This window comes from Saccharomyces paradoxus, chromosome XIII (genome assembly GCF_002079055.1).
Source record: "Saccharomyces paradoxus chromosome XIII, complete sequence".
NCBI classification, from domain to species: Eukaryota; Fungi; Ascomycota; class Saccharomycetes; order Saccharomycetales; family Saccharomycetaceae; genus Saccharomyces; species Saccharomyces paradoxus.
Window position 1 is genome coordinate 13792 of NC_047499.1, and position 19216 is coordinate 33007.

The 19216-nt window shown below is 39.4% G+C and overlaps 11 protein-coding genes across 11 annotated transcripts; 3 read left to right on the plus strand and 8 right to left on the minus strand.

Moving 5' to 3' along the window:
• Positions 1 to 1253: 1253 nt before the first annotated feature.
• Positions 1254 to 2351, plus strand: SPAR_M00030 (uncharacterized protein; the record flags this gene model as incomplete). The annotated part of the gene is made up of 1 exon (XM_033912299.1): positions 1254 to 2351. The coding sequence occupies one exon, from the start codon at positions 1254 to 1256 to the stop codon at positions 2349 to 2351; it is 1098 nt and encodes a 365-aa protein (XP_033768190.1).
• A 191-nt stretch (positions 2352 to 2542) lies between these two features.
• Positions 2543 to 4234, minus strand: ERO1 (ER oxidoreductin; the record flags this gene model as incomplete). The annotated part of the gene is made up of 1 exon (XM_033912300.1): positions 2543 to 4234. One exon carries the CDS (start codon positions 4232 to 4234, stop codon positions 2543 to 2545), a length of 1692 nt encoding a protein of 563 aa, XP_033768191.1.
• Positions 4235 to 5657: 1423 nt separating this feature from the next.
• COX14 (Cox14p) lies at positions 5658 to 5870 on the minus strand (the record flags this gene model as incomplete). The annotated part of the gene is made up of 1 exon (XM_033912301.1): positions 5658 to 5870. One exon carries the CDS (start codon positions 5868 to 5870, stop codon positions 5658 to 5660), a length of 213 nt encoding a protein of 70 aa, XP_033768192.1.
• Positions 5871 to 6247: 377 nt separating this feature from the next.
• On the minus strand, positions 6248 to 7789 carry MSC1 (double-strand break repair enhancer MSC1; the record flags this gene model as incomplete). The annotated part of the gene is made up of 1 exon (XM_033912302.1): positions 6248 to 7789. The coding sequence occupies one exon, from the start codon at positions 7787 to 7789 to the stop codon at positions 6248 to 6250; it is 1542 nt and encodes a 513-aa protein (XP_033768193.1).
• A 389-nt stretch (positions 7790 to 8178) lies between these two features.
• Positions 8179 to 9924, plus strand: RSC9 (Rsc9p; the record flags this gene model as incomplete). The annotated part of the gene is made up of 1 exon (XM_033912303.1): positions 8179 to 9924. The coding sequence occupies one exon, from the start codon at positions 8179 to 8181 to the stop codon at positions 9922 to 9924; it is 1746 nt and encodes a 581-aa protein (XP_033768194.1).
• A 243-nt stretch (positions 9925 to 10167) lies between these two features.
• ERG13 (hydroxymethylglutaryl-CoA synthase) lies at positions 10168 to 11601 on the minus strand (the record flags this gene model as incomplete). The annotated part of the gene is made up of 1 exon (XM_033912304.1): positions 10168 to 11601. One exon carries the CDS (start codon positions 11599 to 11601, stop codon positions 10168 to 10170), a length of 1434 nt encoding a protein of 477 aa, XP_033768195.1.
• Positions 11602 to 11866: 265 nt separating this feature from the next.
• On the minus strand, positions 11867 to 12805 carry PGA3 (cytochrome-b5 reductase; the record flags this gene model as incomplete). The annotated part of the gene is made up of 1 exon (XM_033912305.1): positions 11867 to 12805. One exon carries the CDS (start codon positions 12803 to 12805, stop codon positions 11867 to 11869), a length of 939 nt encoding a protein of 312 aa, XP_033768196.1.
• A 324-nt stretch (positions 12806 to 13129) lies between these two features.
• TUB3 (alpha-tubulin TUB3) lies at positions 13130 to 14542 on the minus strand (the record flags this gene model as incomplete). Its single annotated transcript, XM_033912306.1, has 1 exon — positions 13130 to 14542. The coding sequence occupies one exon, from the start codon at positions 14540 to 14542 to the stop codon at positions 13130 to 13132; it is 1413 nt and encodes a 470-aa protein (XP_033768197.1).
• A 580-nt stretch (positions 14543 to 15122) lies between these two features.
• PHO84 (phosphate transporter PHO84) lies at positions 15123 to 16883 on the minus strand (the record flags this gene model as incomplete). Its single annotated transcript, XM_033912307.1, has 1 exon — positions 15123 to 16883. The coding sequence occupies one exon, from the start codon at positions 16881 to 16883 to the stop codon at positions 15123 to 15125; it is 1761 nt and encodes a 586-aa protein (XP_033768198.1).
• A 265-nt stretch (positions 16884 to 17148) lies between these two features.
• Positions 17149 to 17486, minus strand: SPAR_M00120 (uncharacterized protein; the record flags this gene model as incomplete). The annotated part of the gene is made up of 2 exons (XM_033912308.1): positions 17149 to 17294; positions 17423 to 17486. 2 exons carry the CDS (start codon positions 17484 to 17486, stop codon positions 17149 to 17151), a joined length of 210 nt encoding a protein of 69 aa, XP_033768199.1.
• A 456-nt stretch (positions 17487 to 17942) lies between these two features.
• Positions 17943 to 18875, plus strand: GTR1 (Rag GTPase GTR1; the record flags this gene model as incomplete). The annotated part of the gene is made up of 1 exon (XM_033912309.1): positions 17943 to 18875. The coding sequence occupies one exon, from the start codon at positions 17943 to 17945 to the stop codon at positions 18873 to 18875; it is 933 nt and encodes a 310-aa protein (XP_033768200.1).
• Between the last annotated feature and the right edge of the window lie 341 nt (positions 18876 to 19216).

The following is a 19216-nucleotide window of genomic DNA, read 5'->3' on the forward strand; positions in this document are numbered from 1 at the left end:
CTGCGCATTCGAGTGAGCGGATACAATGTATTTCTTAACTTTTTGGCCTTCTTGCTTTCTGTGGAGCGCTTGAAAGGATCCTTAAAGTTTAATAAATACACTAAGTGTAAGCGGTTTCCTCATACAAATTGCGTCCTTAAGACTATGTTGCTACTGCCACTTATCTCGATAGTACTCAGTACCATTGTCATCATACGGAAACTTTCAGATCTTCTCATACCTCCTGAACTTAATATAAGGAAAAGTGACCTCCAAGATTATCACTTTAAGATACGCAGCAGGGAAACGTAATTCAAATTTAGATGTTTACACTTATAATTTTGTAAGCGATTCAAGTAGTACTCTCGAATTATGGTATGCAGGAATAAATGACGTTCCTTACTATACATGTTTTCTTTTATTGTTGAATAGTTCCTGTACTGATTTGATACGCCTCAGTTATTCAGATTTTTTATGCCACCCCTAATATAACAACTTCGTCCAATAACTTTGACCAAAATAGTACTATTATCAGTTCTGGAAAGAAGTTTTGGGAATTATTTCCCAACTAAGCTAGTTATATTTGCATTCATGCCCAGGAGGCATGGACAGCCAGCATAAATAAAGAATATCGTAGCTTCCCTTTTATCTACTGTTCTACCTTTTTTTTTTTTCAACCACTTCAATTGGACTAGCAGTTCGACTTTTGATGGTTGTGGAGACGCACTTCTTACCGAAATTTTGTCTGCAAGTCTTGTATTTTGGATCACACTTTATTATGTTAACAATATCATAAAATGCAAGAAGAGACTGATGTTTGAAGGCCTCCAGTTTTCATATCGGGTGTTGTCAGAATTTTGTTTTTATTAGGTTAACATGGTTGATATTTCGGTTTTGCATCAATCAGGCGGTCCTAGCTATTATTTTGGTATGCTCATCATGAGAAAACATTCAGTGTCTCCACTTTTAACACAGCGGTGATTATGAATTCGCTTTTTAGTTCGGAGACATCAAATGTTTTCGCTTTTCATAGTTCTATCTTCTTTCGCTTAATAATAATCTTGGCGCTCATTACGTAATGACGGATCCTATTTCCATTTTCACCCTTTCCTCTTTAAAACTCGACATCTAGGGAGTATTTTCTAAATGAAAGGATACAAAAGTGAAGGGTTGCCTACTCGACCTTTTGTTATGGCTCCACATCGTTCATTAAGAGGAACTTGAAAGAATAATTCAAGGGATAAAACTAACAATAGAAAAGAGCGCATAACGATATGGTATTGGCTAAACAATGGGTTTTGAAAAATCTACCAACTCCTGGTGAGCCATTCAATTTTGATTTTGGCGATCCTGCATGCACTTTCGAGCTCGTTGAAAAAGAACTCTCTTCAGAACAATTAAAGGACGGTGAATTGCTACTGGAAACAAATTATTTATCCAACGATCCTGCTCAGAAATTTTGGATTTCAACACTGGACAAAAATTATGCCAAAGGTGTTCAGCCTGGTGAAATTATTCCCGCAAGAGGGATTGGTAAGGTCTTGGCTTCTAGAAACAAAGCTTTCTCTCCCGGCGACTATGTCTCTGCAATGACCGGCTGGGCTACTCATGTCATAGTTCCACAACAAAATGTTAAAGGGTTGAGAAAGCTTGATAAAAACAAAGTTGGGAGGTTATGGTGGTACCTATCTGTCTTGGGTGGTACTTCTTTAACAGCTTATTTTATCTTCTTTACCTATGCTCAATTACAAGAAAGAGAAGAAGACTATGGCAAAGTTTATCTAATTTCTGGTGCAGCTGGTGCCGTCGGTACTGTTTGCATTCAGCTAGCCTTGAACGTTTTTAAAGCTTCAAAGGTCATTGCTATTGCTGGTGGTCCAGAAAAGGTTGCTTTTGTTGAATCCTTTGGTGACAAAGTGGTCGGCGTTGATTATAAAGATCCAGACTTCAAGCAGAAACTTATCGAAGCTGCTGGAGGTGAGAATACCGTAGATTACTTTATCGACAATGTCGGCAGTGATGTGTTGGAAGCAGGTGTTTTGCTTCTAAAGCAAAGGGCTATGTTGATAGCCTGTGGTGCTATCAGTGCCTACAATGATCCATCCAAATTTGTGTTTAAGGGATACAGCTATATCCTGGCCAAGCGATTAGTCGTTAAAGGAGTACTAGTGACAGATAATATCGATGATTTTCCAAAAGCATTGGATAAATTGAGTTCCCTAGTTAAGTATGGTCAGATCAATCTCTTAAAGTCTGCCACCCTTGAAGATGGTACTGGCGATAAGTTCAAGAATGTTCCATTGATATGGAAGGGCCTATTTAGCGGTGTTAATAAAGGTAAACTTATCACCGAGGTTAACAAAGCCGAGTGATTTCATACATAAAAAGTTTAAGAGACGACTATATTATATTGATTTTGTATCTACTTCATTTTGACAAAAATAACGTTTTAGTGATTGAAATTCTAAAAAAAAATATTTATTGAATATTTGAATGATATTTAAACTCTATATTTTGAAATTTATACATTGAATACATACAAACAAAATAAATTGTATTACTCTTATTGTATATCCAGTTTATAAGAAATTGGTTCTTCCATCTCCTCACTAACATAATCAGCGACACCGATGAATTTATTCCAAAGTTTGTATGCTCTCATCAAAGATAATTTCCAGATGTTCCTGGGTAGATCAATATAGCTTCTATAAATAAATCTGAATGCTTCTAAAACGTTGCTGATTTCGGTATTCCAAGCCTTCTTCCATTTATTTTCTGTCCGATTAGCGGGTCTTGGAACTCTTTTTGGTTTGGGCATTTTCAAGTCATCGAATGCATGTGATTGCGAATCGTTAGTTTTTTCCTTTTCTTCTTTAGTGGAGTTGATGTTTTCTATGGTGTAACGAATAGATTTCCCGGCCTTCTTTAAAATGTTGAAGAAGTTATTTTGGAAGAAAGAGCTCAACCTGTTTTCAGAACCGTTTACCCTTTTCCCGTACATTTTTTCGAACATGTTAACAGATTCGATAGACTCAGATAATCTACCAAAAGTTTGTAATAGCGCAATTAATTCATATTTGGTTAACTTGCCAACGATGTGTTGTTTGGTGAATTCATCAGCATCGTTGATTTCGAACAAAATTTTCAAAGCAGTTGCGTAACCAGTAGTTTGAATTTTACCCCACAGTCTACACCTATCACATTGCACACAATCCATTATTTTCGTGACATTCTTGAAACGGGATCTGAATTCGTCCTTCAAAGTCAAACTTAGGTCGTTAGCAAAAACTAAGTCTTCGTTGAAAATATTTGTGTCTAGCTGGGAAATAACGTTATCCATTTTGTTCTTGATTTCTTTATTGACTAAATCACAGAATGAAAATTCCGGTAGATATGGCTGAATTTTCCAAAGAGCTTTAGCTACAACAGCATAATTGAAATACATGTTTGTCACTCTATCGGGAAAGTTCCCAATTCTTGCCATAAATAAATCTAGATTGGGCTCCCATTTACCAGTTTTTGTGTTCAAGTATTCCTTTGATAAATGAGTACCGATAGAGGCATGGAACCCGGATACAAGTCTATAAAATGCGTCTTTGGCCAGCGATTCACCAGTTTCACCAATCGTGAAACAGTTATCTTGGTAGATAGTAGACCAGATTTGACCAGCCTGCTTACCGCCATAACCTGTAAATCTCTCCGGGTTTGCTGTTAAATCAATCAGAACGGCGTCCTTCCCGTTGAAATCATTTACATCACAGTAGTTGATGGTGTCTTCAATATCTACAGGCTTTTTACTGGTTTGACATAGTTGATCTAAGAACTTACATTCGTCATCGCTATCATCCGCTTCCTTCATTGTATCGTTATTGAAACTACCCAAGATCTCAGGCTGCCAGTACTCAGGTAGTGTATCCCAGTCCTCCACCACGTCAACAGAGCAAGCGCGGTTTAAGCACAGACCATCGTTGGCGTCCCAGAAGGAGCATTGCTTGTATAAATCCAGCCGAAAGTATTTGAAGAAATCAGATTTTAATAATGCCGACAGATCATCTCTAATGTTTTCATTTATAGTATTTAGTTCATTGAATGTTACGTTACAACTAGGACTGACATGATCATTCCTATCTACCTTACAAAAGTGGGTGTCATTGAAGGCATTTAGCGTTTGATCCGCAGCGATGTAGCTATTGTTTGAAGCTGCAGATGTAAAAGCCGTGAGGCACAGTGTGGCAATGGCAGTTCTTAATCTCATGTTTTACCTGCACGTTACTGTGGTATATGTAGTACGATGTTTATACACTTGAAACAATATGATCAAGGTAAGTGGTAAACCGTTTTAAGCTCTTTATACTTGGGTTCAAGGATGATTAAACAAGTTTTTATGACACGTACTCCGTATCGTTTCTTTTTTGTTCTCTTCTTTTCTTTTTGTTCTTACTAATGTCCAAAGCCGGAAAAATGCGAAAAATTTCCAGGGTCTTCTAAAAGAAAAGCCAAAGAACAAAAGCGAAAGGACTTGGTAGGTGTTCAATTTCGTGCTTTTGTGCATTTAACCAGAATAGGTATCGATGCGTTTATGTCTGGTACTACTGGCTTACCATCGGTCTCAAAGTTCCCCAATTTACGTAAGAGTGTATCTTCCATAAAACGCTGCTAGCTTCTCGTTGATACGCAGCATATTTATTACTTCTCTTGCGTGTCCTATCATTCATTGAAAAGATGGAAAGTGAGTTCTACTCAATAGATAGAAATAGTCTCTCAAGCTTGCTAACAGAAATCATTCTGTTTGAATTGTAGAATACGTTTCAGAGGAGATCCCTTCATCCTCATCGCAGAAGGAAGGGGCAAAAGCATACGTGATAGAGGTGATTAATGCTTTAGTCTTTTGTAATACCAGTATGTATGCATTCTCGTTGGGTTAATCCTTACTTATAGGGTACAATGTGCAGCAGGGATCTCAAGATTTTTTAAGTAGCGACCATGTGACTGTGTGAACTAGTTTTCAGTAAATACGGTTATTGGATGGTTTGTTCAGCTAGGAGAAGCGATAGCGTTATATAAGGGTACTGAACTATCAAAGTCGCGCCATTTTGGATACAATGGCGAGATTCTGTTGGATATTGTAGAATAAATAATTTACGTTTCCATGGCGTACATAGCTCAAGAGGGTTTGCATCCTTGAGCTCTTATCACCATTTTCTTTCCACTACGCGGATAACGTCAGTAAGATGGCTCATAAGATTATACCATTGCGGTGAATTTTTGCAGCAATCGCTCTACAAAGCTGATTCAAAAGGTCTACATAACGACGGAAAGGAAAAGAAAACAAAGGGAGCTTTTCAGGCAAAATATTAGATGCCGAATAGACGACAATTTTGAAAGGAAAGCGTTTCAGTCTTAGCCTCAAACTTTCGTGGCTGTCTGTTTTGGCAAAGAATAGGAAGACATGTAACGATATATACGTTAGTGTCACTTACGGCAATCTGGCAGCAATGTTATTTATTTTGTTGTTTCTTTTAAGTTAATTATTATATACAGGTTCGTAAATATTGGTATGATAATGAGGAGAAGGTGGAACCAGCACACTACGTCGATAGGCCCCTTAGAATGTAGTCCAACACTTAAAATGTAATCCAGCACTTTTTCTTTATTCCTTAACACCGCGTTCTGGCAGTTTATTCTGTAGGAGGTGCAGTGGGGCTTTGCAGCTGTTGGTTGTCTTCTTCTAGTGCCTTTTGCTGAGTCACTTGCTGTTCGTACTTCTTACCGTTCATGTATAAAGTGTAAGCCAAGCCGCCGGACATGTATAACGTACCACCAACTAACGTCAGCACCGTTAAACGATGTAATGTATCTGTAACTCTGGTGTACCAAGCGTATTTAGACATGATTATCTGCGTTTATCTGTTTTGTTCTCTTTCTCACACCCGTCTCGATCTGCTTATTAGAATTGTGCTCCTTTCAATGCCTTTATTCTCATCCTTTTTGTTTTAATTTGTCGGGTAACATTCACAGGAAGAGAACAATGTCAAGCTCAGACGCTAAATAAGAAGTCTGTAGATCGTGTTTTTTTAAAATAAGGGTGTATTTCACAGTATGTAACATTATAAAGACAAAATACTTAAGCGAAGTTATATAGAAATGACAACGTGTTGTTTCGTTTTGCAGCTTGTTCAATTTTTTGCCTGTCCAGTTTATGGTAAAATATACGGATGAAAAGAAAACATGGGGAGAAAAAGAGTACATTACATTGACGCCCCTACCATTAGTTGAATCCTAGTATACTTTTTGACCAGTTCTTAACGTTGTGTAAGTATCTCTTGTAAGCTGGCTCCTTAACAGTGCCAAACAACCATTGGGTATTTTGCTTGGCCAAGTTGATCAAGTCATCTTTTGTAGAGGTCTGCTTGACCGGAACACCGAACGATTTTAGGTACTGCAGTAAATCTTCTTGGGACCAGCTCTGGAAAGTATTTGACCAGGTCTTAGAGATTTGGTCTTTAGCATCATTTGTGTTTTTGGAAACCTTGTCAAAATCCTGCATAATTGTGGAGTAGGTCTGAGAGTCTTGAAAGTCGTCCTTTTTGTCGGCAAACCAATTCTTTATATCATCTAAGGACCAGTTGCTGTTGTCAAAGTATTTTTGATAATCCTTTGGCAAAATTTTAAGTTTCTCATTCCTAGATTTTTTGACTAATTCTCTCAATTGATTTTCAGTGGACAGCATTGAGTGCTTGATACCACGAGCATCTAAGAACATTTTCAATTTATCCTTTGGCCAAGAGTCTAGGCCAACCAAAAAGGTGTCATTGATCACATTGTCAGTCTTACCCCTTAACTTGGAGTATAAGTTTGTAAGAAAATTTTTAGAGGAGTCCCAAACAGAGCCGACGTATTCCGGGGTCTTGGTCAAGAATGGAGAAGATTCTCTCTTCATATAGTCCAAGTACCAGTAGATATCATCTTTCAAATTGGCAGAATTTTCTTTGGCCATTCTTACCAAATAGTCATGTTTCTTGGCCATGTTCTTGTCGATATTAACCTTGTGGCTCTCCAACCAATTTGTCAACTGATCACTAGACCACTTGTCAAATACAGTATCCTTGATTTGTCCCGATGTGTCCAATATTTGTTGGTGAGCCAAATCCAGACTTTCTAGCAAGCCCAAGCGCTGCTGTTCTGCCTTCTCTGAAGTTTGATAGATGTTTTCCTTGACTTTCTGAACCAGCTCGTTCTTGTTTTGAACTGCCTTGTCGTAGCCAATACCATTGTCATTCAACCAGTTTTGCAAGTCTTCAGTTGACCAGCTGTCAAAGTAAGAGCTAGAAGGATAGTACCCTGAAGACTTCAAAGACTTGGAAATCTTGTTGAAATTCTCCTTGGCTGTCTTCACCAGCGAGTCCTTGGATGTCTTAGCGTCATCTACGTCCACACCGTTCTTCTTCAAAAAGTTACGGAGACTGTCTGTGGACCAGGTGTCAAATAGCCAGTCAGAAACCGGGTGGTCCGAAGACCCAGTATTACCAAACCAGCCGGGGCCGCTGTTACTCACGCTACTGCTGTCACTAGACCACACCTGCCACCATGGTTTGGGTTGCGCGTGCTTGTCCCATACCTGTGATGCCTCCTTCTTCAAATCCTCAATCGAGTCTGTAGCGTACTTCTCCAAGCTCTTCTTATTATCACGTAAATAATCAGCCAGGTCTTCCTGGGTCCACTTCTCAAATATTGAATCTGAATTGGCCAAAACTAAGCCAATAAGCACAAATGATGCGGAAACCGCATTAACCAACCTGAATTGCTTCATTTTCTTTTCTTGATTAACAGTTCTTGTTGTAGTTGTCTCCTTCTTCTATTGCAGATCCTCTTCTAAACCCCGTTAATCAAATCATGCTAAGAATACGACTCTATGGGCGGCTTTAAATACCCTGTCGATCCCCTTTCACCGCCTCCTTGTTTCCTCCCTCTCCCTTATTTTCCTTTAGTTCCAAAGATCCCTTATTCTTCCCCTCTAAGGCCACGCCGGCGTAATGCTGTTGCTTACCGACGTAATGGCGGAAAAGATGAAAAAAGTGAAAAATAGTGATATTATCAGAGAAAAATGAGAACAACAAGTCGTGTCAAGAGGTCGTGTTTTGAAAAAGACGTCATAGAGAAGGCAGAAAGCTAGTAGAATAGTGGAAAAAAATATTGAAGATGAACTCTTTAGCTTCAAACACGCCGCTAAATGGCACTCCAGTGAGCGAGGTACCTGTCGTGAGCTCCGAGCCAGTGAACATGTTCGAGACGATGGTGGCCAATCCTATTAAAGTATCTCGGTTACAGTCCAATGGAGTTTTGACGGGACCTGCAGCTAATACTAAGTCTATCCACTACTCGCTGGCTAATTTTAATGTGTTCCAGTCGCTGCCCAAGGAAACGGCCAGAGGTGTAGACGATCTGACGAGGATGGAGATGGCGTTGCTGAGTGGGATACCGGAGGAGATTAAGTGGTCATTAAAAAAATACCTTACATATAGTAACAAGGCGCCATATATGATCAGTTTACGGACATTACCGGATTTATTGCCACTTTTCAAGACTTTTATATTGCCTTTGGAGCGTATCGTGGAAGGTCTTAACAAATCCTCCATATGTGATTCAGAGGCAATGGATTCCTTACAAATGGGCTTAAATGCCTTGCTAATCCTAAGGAATCTGGCTCAAGATACTGATTCCGTACAGGTACTGGTCAAAGATGTGGAAATCAAATCTTTCATTCTTTTTATTTTGAAGAAGTTTCAGTGTGTCGCCACAGGAGATAGCAGGTGGCAATTGTACGAAGGAAATGCAACGTTTTTTAACGAGTTGACCCATTATACCCTTGACTTGATGGAAGCGATTTCCTCCTATATTGCACCGGCGATGAAGGACGATCATTATTTCCAAACGCTGGTTTCCATCTTGAACTATACAAAGGACAGGTACATGGTTATTTCTATATTAAGGTCTCTTTCGAGATTACTGGTTAGATCTAAGGCTAATGAGGAAAGTGCAGCGGACAATTTGGACCATAAGACTCTTTCGTTGATCGTTTCCTTTTTACTAGTAGAATGTGACAGTGAGCTGATTATTGCTTCTCTGGATTTCCTCTATCAATACATTTTGCCCGGTTCTCAAAGAATTATAGAGTTATTCAAGAGCAAGGAATGCTCTTTGATACTGGAGGCCACGCTGCCTAATTTATTATCATATAATATCGCCACACCAGATTACAATCTTTTGCAAAAGCACAAGATTAAGTTGATAAAAAGGTTGAAGCCTCCTGCTCCCAAGGAGCCACCCAATTTATCGGATGATCTGTTCCAACAGCTTTTCAAACTTAACGAGCCCTTGAGGTCGACTGCTTGGTTGAGATGTTGCTTTGAGCCCGTACAAGAAGCAGAATTTACACAAATATCACTTTGGAGGTCTTACGAATCTAAATTTGGTCAGCCTGTTCGCGAATCCGGGCGTAAACTGTTACCTGCCGTGGAATTCATCAAGAATGTATCGAATGCTTTCAACAACGCTGCTGCCATCGTAATCACTGACCCGGTAACCGGCAAGAAAAGGTTTGTTATCAAGGGCATTCAACCAAGATTTAAAGCTTTGGGGATTGCAGACGGTGAAAGAGAATCTCAAGTTCCCATTTCGGCGTTAAAATCCAAGTTTTTGAACGACTCTAAGGAAATTACACCTGCGAGACAAAACAGCATACCCGAGGTAAAATTCCCTCAAGTACTGTCAGATGTTTCTAAAGTGGCATGTACTTTTTTGTGCCTTTTATCCAACGACACAGATGATGGAGTTGGTTCCACATTTTGTCAACGCATCAGACCATTGGTCCTACATAAGTTGGCAGATGTTCCACCTTTAACATTAGCATTGTCTGAATATATGGAAAATACGTCGGGGTTATGAATGAGAAAAAAAAAATCGGTTGGGCTCAAACTTTAGAGAAAAAGTTAAGATTAGATTTATTGTGTTATAAATATAGATATAAAATTTTATAAGAAAATATATATATCATTGTTATTAAATAAAGAGTTTTCTTAGTGTATAGATTAAAAAACTACTCTATTAAATGAGAGCTAAAAAAGCAGGCCGCCAAAAAAATAAAGCATATATGAAGGGGTTCAGCAAGATGCAATCGATGGGAGAAGATCATTTTTTAATATCGTAAGATCTTCTGAATTTGTCATCGATGTTGGTCAAGTAGTAAACACCACTTTGCAAATGTTCAATGGAACCTTGGGGCTTGAAATCCTTCTTCAAATGAGCGTTTTCTCTCAATTCGATGGCAGCTTCGTAATTCTTTGGAGTTTCAGTTATTCTCTTGGCCAATTTGTTAGTAATGTCTAATTCCTTAATAATATGTTGGACGTCACCAACAATTTTGCAGGAATATAGAGATGCAGCTAAACCGGAACCGTAAGAAAATAAACCGACACGCTTACCTTGTAAGTCGTCAGATCCAACATAGTTTAATAGAGATGCAAAGGCAGCATAAACAGATGCGGTGTACATGTTACCTGTGTTTGTTGGAACAATCAATGATTGGGCGACTCTCTCCTTGTGGAATGGCTTAGCAACATTGACAAAGGTTTTTTCAATGTTCTTGTCGGTTAATGATTCATCATAATCGCGAGTAGCTAATCCAGAGTCAACTTCTGGGAATAATTGGGGATTAGCTCTGAAATCGTTATACAGTAATCTACCGTATGATTTTGTGACCAATTTACAGGTTGGTACATGGAAAACGTTGTAGTCGAAATATTTCAAAACGTTCAAAGCATCCGAACCAGCGGGATCGCTAACCAACCCTTTAGAAATAGCCTTCTTGGAGTAACTCTTGTAAACTTGATCAAGAGCCTTGACGTAACAAGTTAATGAAAAATGACCATCCACGTAAGGATATTCGCTGGTGAAATCTGGCTTGTAGAAATCATAGGCGTGTTCCATGTAAGAAGCTCTAACAGAGTCAAATACAATTGGAGCATCGGGACCGATCCACATAGCAACAGTACCAGCACCACCGGTTGGTCTTGCGGCACCCTTATCGTAAATGGCAATATCACCGCAAACAACAATGGCGTCTCTACCATCCCAAGCATTAGATTCGATCCAGTTCAAAGAATTGAACAATGCATTGGTACCACCATAACAGGCATTAAGCGTGTCAATACCTTCGACGTCAGTGTTTTCGCCAAACAATTGCATCAAGACAGACTTGACAGACTTGGATTTGTCAATTAAAGTTTCAGTACCGACTTCTAATCTACCAATCTTGTTGGTGTCGATGTTGTAACTCTTGATCAACTTAGACAAGACAGTTAGGGACATCGAGTAGATATCTTCTCTGTCATTGACAAAAGACATGTTGGTTTGGCCTAGACCAATTGTGTATTTACCTTGAGAAACACCGTCAAATTTCTCTAGCTCAGATTGGTTAACACATTGAGTTGGGATGTAGATTTGGATACCTTTGATACCGACATTTTGAGGTCTGGCTTTTTGTTCAGCGGTCTTTTGTTTTTTTAGTTCAGTCATTTGCAAGTTTGTGTTGTGTAATTGTTGTTGCTTTTGCTGTCTAAGCATTCCCTTAATACCGCACCAACAATTTAGTTGAGGGTTTCATGCTGCACCTTTTATAGTAATCTGGTTACGAAAATTGGCGAGGCACCCAAACAGCTCCGCCCGATGAGGCCGAATGGAGCCTACTTTCAACACACTCGTATAATTAACAGCCCGGTTTATTTTCGACACGATATCGCAGCCATGGAGATTGTGGACATCATTATTCTATAGTATTATGTAATATAGTATGGAAAAATTTTCTATTGTATATACGAAGTTTATTCCGTTAAAAGACGAAGACTTGATCGTCACCAGAACTTGTCGTTGAATTGACCTTCCAGCCTAGTTCCTTAGCATATTGAAGAGCTAAGTTGTTCATTCCATCAGGTCCACAGATCAGGAGCCTGTTGTCCTCCGAATATTCCGGCAAGTACCTGCTCATCTGGTCCTTGGTGATGTAGCCGACATCTCCGGCCCATCTCTCAGATGGGTAGTGAAGTACGTAATGAACTTGGAAATGTGGGTATTTTTCGGCCATCTCGTCCAGTTCGTCCTTCAACAGAATATCATTTTCGGTCTCATTGGCATATAACAGGGAGACTTTCGTCAAATCTTCAGGAACGGTGATGACTTCATTCAAGATCTGTAGGACTGGCGTGATACCAGAACCACCGGCTACGATACCTAAATGCTTGGAGGAATTTGGTTCGTAGTTCAAAGTGCCTATTGGCCCCTTGAAATCCACGGTGTCACCAGAATTTAAGCCAGCGAAATATTTGGAGACTTTACCATCAACGTATGCTTTTACCACCAAATCCAAGTATCCACTTTCCAATCTAGAACTGATCGGATTATAGTATCTGACTTCTTGTTTGCCGTCAATTGGAACGCGTACAGCAACATGATGGCCAGCGGGAATCTCCAAGCTTTCCAGTCTTGTCTTCAACTTAAAACGATACAGGGCGGTATTCTTGGAAATTATGGTTTGATCTTCCAATTCTAATGAAGTCCACTTATCTGGATACAGTGACCTTCTTCTTTTGTAGGCAGAGTATGCTCTGACGAAGATGATCATGAAGAGGATGGGTAAACTCCACAGGATTTTCAATTCACCAGACATATACGTGGTGATGGCAACACCAACAACAAATAGCGCGGCCGGGATATAGATCCCGTGAACAGGTTCGTCCAGAATGTTAGTTCCTTCTATGTCTTCTTGTGACATTTTCTTCACACAGTTCTTGGAGTGCTTTATTTTGGTGATAAGTTTGGGTGGCAACGAGATGAGCTCAAAACTCTTTGTTTTTTATGAATATTTTTGTCTTGGAATATTTTCGAATTTTTCAATATTCCGCGGAACATAGGGGAAAACCAACTTAATAAGCTATTGTTCTAAGCGTTCATCAGTGGGAAAGCGAAAAATTGTTTAATTAGAGGTATCTTCATTTGTATAAATATATATATATATATATATATTTATATGGATGTTGTGTAAATTTAAATCTATGAGCAGTAGCTGGGAAATAAAATGGAGGAAAAGAGCACATTATTAGAACTCTTCAGCATAGGAATCGGCGCCCACCTCGATATAGTCTCTTTCTAAGGCCGCCAAATCTTCTCTCGCTTCGGTGAACTCACCTTCTTCCATACCTTCACCAACATACCAGTGGACGAAAGCACGCTTTGCATACATCAGGTCGAATTTCTGATCGATTCTCTTCCAGGCATCTGCGATGGCAGTGGTGTTGGATAACATACAAACAGCTCTATCCACATTGGCCAACTCGGAACTTGGTATCACACTTGGTGGCTCGTAGCAGATACCAATCTTGAAACCTGTTGGGCACCAGTCCACCATTTGTACGGTTTTCTTGTTCTTTACCTGTTCGACGGCTCTTTGGACATCTCTGGTCACCACGTCACCTCTGTATAACAGACAGTTAGCCATGTACTTGCCCTTTGTTGGGTCACACTTGACCATCTGATTGCCCGGTTCAAAACATGCGTTTGTAATTTCTGACACGGAGTTGGACTCGTGGGTGGCCCTCTTCTTGGACAAGATAGGAGCATACGAAACCAAAGGAAAATGAATTCTTGGATATGGTACCAAGTTGGTTTGGAATTCGTTCAAGTCCACGTTTAATGAACCGTCGAATCTCAATGATGCTGTAACAGATGATACCACTTGAGCAATCAACCCGTTCAGGTTACTGAAGCTCGGTCTGGAAATCCCCAAATTCCTCGTGCATATATCATAAATGGCTTCGTTATCAACCATAAATGTACAGTCTGCGTGTTCCAGGGTGGTATGCGTAGTTAAAACAGTGTTGTAAGGTTCCACGACAGAGGTGGACAATTGAGGTGCAGGGTAAACAGCAAACTCCAATTTGGATTTCTTTCCGTATTCATACGACAAATTTTCTAATAATAGCGAACCCAAACCGGAACCAGTTCCACCACCAAGGGAATGGGTGAATAAGAACCCTTGTAATCCGTCACATTGATCGGCCATCTTTCTGATTCTTTCCTCGACCTCATCCACTATCTCTCTACCCACTGTATAATGGCCTCTTGCGTAGTTGTTGGCGGCATCTTCTTTGCCATTAATCAATTGTTCTGGGTGGAAAAGATCCTTGAAACGTCCCGTACGCACTTCGTCAATAACGTTGGGCTCTAAATCCACGTAAATTGCTCTTGGGACGAACTTACCGTACCCGGTTTCATGGAAGAATGTAGAAAAGCCCTCTTCACCTCCCTTGGGTTTTGATAGGCCATCCTCCAAATGACCATCTGCCTTGATGCCGTGCTCCAGGGAGTATAGTTCCCAGCATGCATTACCTATTTGACAACCTGCTTGACCAACTGTATAGGAAAAAAAGATAACAAAAATTCCAGCAATCCTCCTCTGAAGAAGACACAAAATGACTCCCCATGTAATGGGGTCAATTGTGAGCTTTTTCATTAAAGCATGTCAAGAAAAAATGGAAAAAAATTAATTGTTAGTAAACGGTACTAGTATAAATCAATTTTTTTGCCTTTAATCAACAAGATGAGGGCCAATTGGGACTGGATCAGGTCAGATCAGATCGAACTACTTTCCATGTCTCACAAATACCATTGTCCTCGAATCTTAAACAAAAAAAACACGCATACATACCATTAATACTAATGACCTCTCTCATTGTCTCCAGTGGGGTGCTCAGTCTGATTAATGTACTTTTATGGGATACTTGATCTGTGTTTATATTTCTTCTAGATGTGCAATTTGTAAAACGTTTCGAGGTTTTACAAGCCTTGAGAAATGATATGTCGGGTACCCTTCAGAAGTGAAAAAAAAAAAAGACATGCTAGCACTACTGGTATAGGCCGACAGGTTGGAAGAGAGGAAAGAGACGAGGAAATAATGAGACTAAAAAAATTATCGAATAAATATGTAACCTGACAGTATTTATAGATTATGTAAGGGGTTTGATAATAAGTTTATAAAAATGTTTTTGCATTATTTGTTCTAGTTTACAAGTTTTAGTGCATCTTTGAGGCTTTTATGGTTCATGTTGAAGTTGAGATGGGCTGGAAGATTCAATGTCATTATTCTTGTTTCTGAAGTTTAGGGTAGCAGGATCGATTTCATCGTGGTATTGCTCGTTGATTTCTTCTAGAGTCTTTCTCTTAGTTTCTGGGATCAACAAGGTTGTGAAGATACCCAACAACATGAATAAGGCGAAAATTTCCATGACGTGAGGTAGCCAACAGTTGGTTGGCTTACCGTCTCTAGCACAGTTATGGTCGATTAGAGTACCCAAAGCGGTTTGTGCAATAATAGCACCGACCTTACCAGATGCAGCAGAAATACCATGAGCAGTAGATCTGTAACGAGTTGGGAAACACTCACCAGGAACAATAAAGGTGGTTACGTTTGGACCGAAGTTTTGGAAGAATTGACAAATGACGTAAAGAGCCAATAGACCGTGGTCACCAATCTTATGGTATGCAAAACCGATGACACAGAACAAAATGGTCAAGATGATGAAACCGGCTAATTGAATTGGTTTTCTACCGATAATATCGACAGTAAAGACGGATGCCCAGTAACCAGGTAACGAACCAGCGCAAATCAAAATCAAATTACCGACAGCAGTATCGTACAGTTTCTTGTAAACGTTTTTGGAACCGGCATAACCGATGGTTTGCAGAATAACAGCACTGTTTAAACTCAAACCGTAGAAGGCAACATCTAAGGTAAACCATGAACCAGCAGTACCTAGCAAAATCTTACCGTATTTCCATTGGCCAAAATGTCTGCAGAAATCTTTGAATGAAGCCTTTGGAGGATGAGCGTCAAGAGATTCGACGGCAGTAGAAGCTCTTTCCAAACCGTTAATTGCCATGTCTTCATCGCTGGTGTCGTGGATTTTCTTTTCACCATCTTGTTCCTGTACAGCAGCAAGTTCCAACTTAGCGTTAACATCCAATTGATATCTAGGAGATTCTGGAATAGTCAATCTGAAATACAAACATAGCAAACCTGGAACGGTACCCAACCCAATAAGGATTCTCCACATTTGGTCACAAGCCTTTTGACATCTAGCATCACATTCAGCACCAGAGTCTGCGTAGTTTAGTTCGCTTTTGTAAGCAGCAACCAAGATAAGGGCGATGATACCACCGGAAATTTGACCCCAAGCTTGGTTAGCAAAGACAGCACCCATAATGGCACCTCTCCATTTGGTAGTGGCAAATTCAGAAGTAATAATAGAAGATAGGGGGTAGTCACCACCAATACCAATACCCATTATGATACGGTAGAATGTTAAAACAGCAACGAAGTTAATAGCAGGAGAATGAGCAACAGTGGTTTGCAAAATAGTACAGACAATCATGATGATAAGTTCCAAACCATAAATTTTCTTACGACCAACAATATCAGCTAAAGTACCAAAACCAAATTGACCAATAACAGTACCAACAGAAGTGGAAACCTTCAACAAGGTCTGACTTGAACTCGGCATACTACCGTGCCAGTAAACGTAGGACATCATAGTGATACCCAAATTAATGGCAAAAATATCATAAGAATCTGTTAAGAAACCAACACCGGCAATACCGATGGTCTTAACTTGTTGCCAACCGAAACCTTCGTTATCGATGGACTCCAAAGCCAATCTTCTTCTTTCCAGAGGATCTTCAATATGAGCAAAATCATTCAAATGGTTGTGGAAGGCCATGTTACCACCTTCAGTAAGGTGTTCTTTATGAAGACTTCTTTCAGCAACATGAATAGTATCTTTATTGACGGAACTCATTTGGATTGTATTCGTGGAGTTTTGTTTTGTGTGCCCTGGTGATCTACGAGATGAGGAGAGATAAAATTTAAGAGTGAATTTAGAACTTTACTTTATAGAAGAGATGAGGATGAGCTTATATATATATATACGAAGCACAATAGCAAGTGAATCTAAGTTGGCATTACCGGTGTGCAATATGGTTGCATCATGCTGCCAAAAAGGAATAATAAATTATCTCATAGATGGAGTCGGTTAATTAATGAGTAATACGCACGTTTTCAATCTAGCTAATGAGCACGCAAAACCGGGAGAAGAGGGATAAGGAAAGCCTCTCACACAAGATTTGGTGCATAATTGCACCGATCTCACTGATTTCGATGAACCACGGCGAACAATAATCAATTCCCGTCGCTAATTTCCGCCCACGTGCTGAAAATAACACATCCACGTGGAACTATTAAATTGGCATCGGGCGGCGCGGCAGTGAGAGGAACGGGTGTTTTTCAGCCGGGCAATATCATCTCAATAGCCGCTAGATGAGTTAAAAGGGCCCTTACGAGCGATACTGCACGTATAGGAGCCTACAACAACACCAACGTGCGTAATATTGATTGCTGTCATTTCTTGGCATGTTCTCTTGGTTAAGATCTATGATCTGCCCTCCGATTGTGTCTTGTCGTAATAGTATGGCCTTTTTCATTTACGATTTGGTAATAACGGTTGATAAACGAGCGGCTGATAAATCACTTTTCTTTTTTTTTTATTTTCTTTTTTTTTAAATATTTTAAGGTTTTTTGGGCAGAGTATTTAAGTCGTTTGAAGTCATCTCCGGGTAATGAATTCGATCACGTGACATATTTTTTTCCTTTTTTTTCCTTTTCTTTTTTTCATTGATTAACTCTTCTTTATCTTTTTCGTATCCTGTCTATTAGACGGTAAAAAAACGTAAGTGAAAAATTCAATATGGGACCCTAAATTGTAATTATGATAGTAATTTCGCTTGGATAATCACAATATAGTATCTTAGTCAAGGGTGTACGGCAATCAAAATCACATTTATCACTCGAAGTTTTAATAATGTCGTCAAATAATAGAAAGAAATTGCTTCTGATGGGCCGGTCTGGCTCAGGTAAATCGTCAATGAGGTCAATCATCTTTAGTAACTACTCTGCCTTTGACACCAGGAGACTGGGTGCCACTATTGATGTAGAACACTCCCATCTAAGGTTTCTTGGGAACATGACTTTAAATCTGTGGGACTGTGGTGGTCAGGACGTGTTCATGGAGAATTACTTCACCAAGCAGAAAGACCACATTTTTCAAATGGTGCAGGTGTTAATTCATGTTTTTGATGTAGAGTCGACTGAGGTGCTCAAGGATATCGAGATATTTGCGAAAGCCTTAAAGCAGTTGAGGAAATACTCCCCGGACGCCAAAATTTTTGTTCTTCTGCATAAGATGGATCTGGTTCAGTTGGATAAGAGAGAGGAGCTGTTCCAAATCATGATGAAGAACCTGAGTGAAACCTCTTCGGAATTCGGATTTCCCAATCTGATAGGTTTTCCGACTTCGATTTGGGATGAAAGTTTATACAAGGCATGGTCGCAGATTGTGTGTTCGCTAATACCAAATATGTCTAACCATCAAAGTAATTTGAAAAAGTTCAAGGAAATTATGAACGCGCTTGAAATTATTCTTTTTGAAAGGACAACTTTCTTAGTGATATGCTCCAGTAATGGCGAAAACAGCAATGAGGATCATGATAGTTCGGAAAATAGTAATGTCCTGCTAGACCCCAAGCGCTTCGAAAAGATCTCCAATATAATGAAAAACTTCAAGCAGAGTTGCACGAAATTGAAGAGCGGATTCAAGACTCTAATATTGAACAACAACATCTACGTCAGCGAGTTATCGTCGAATATGGTGTGTTTCATAGTGTTGAAAGATATGAATATTCCACAAGAACTAGTATTGGAAAATATCAAAAAGGCCAAAGAGTTTTTTCAATGACTGAGTGAATAGGCGAAACATTCGGCAATGGAGTGTTTGCGGGGCATAAGAATTATAAAGCTTTCGTTACATATATACAAATGATTTGGCGTAAAAAATAAATAGAGAAACATAATAGGTAGAAATAAATAATCACAGATATATATATAGGACAATGGGAGGAAAAAAGCTGAAGTGATCAACCAATCTTGCTGGTGCCTTTGTTTGTGCATTAGTCAACCATCATATTAAAAAAGTGGGAATATATAAATAATAAAACATCATGTGCATTTTTTTTTTTTAGTGTGTCTGTGTGTGTGAGTGTGTATTTTATGTTTGGTTTGGAGGGTTTTAGAAAAGGA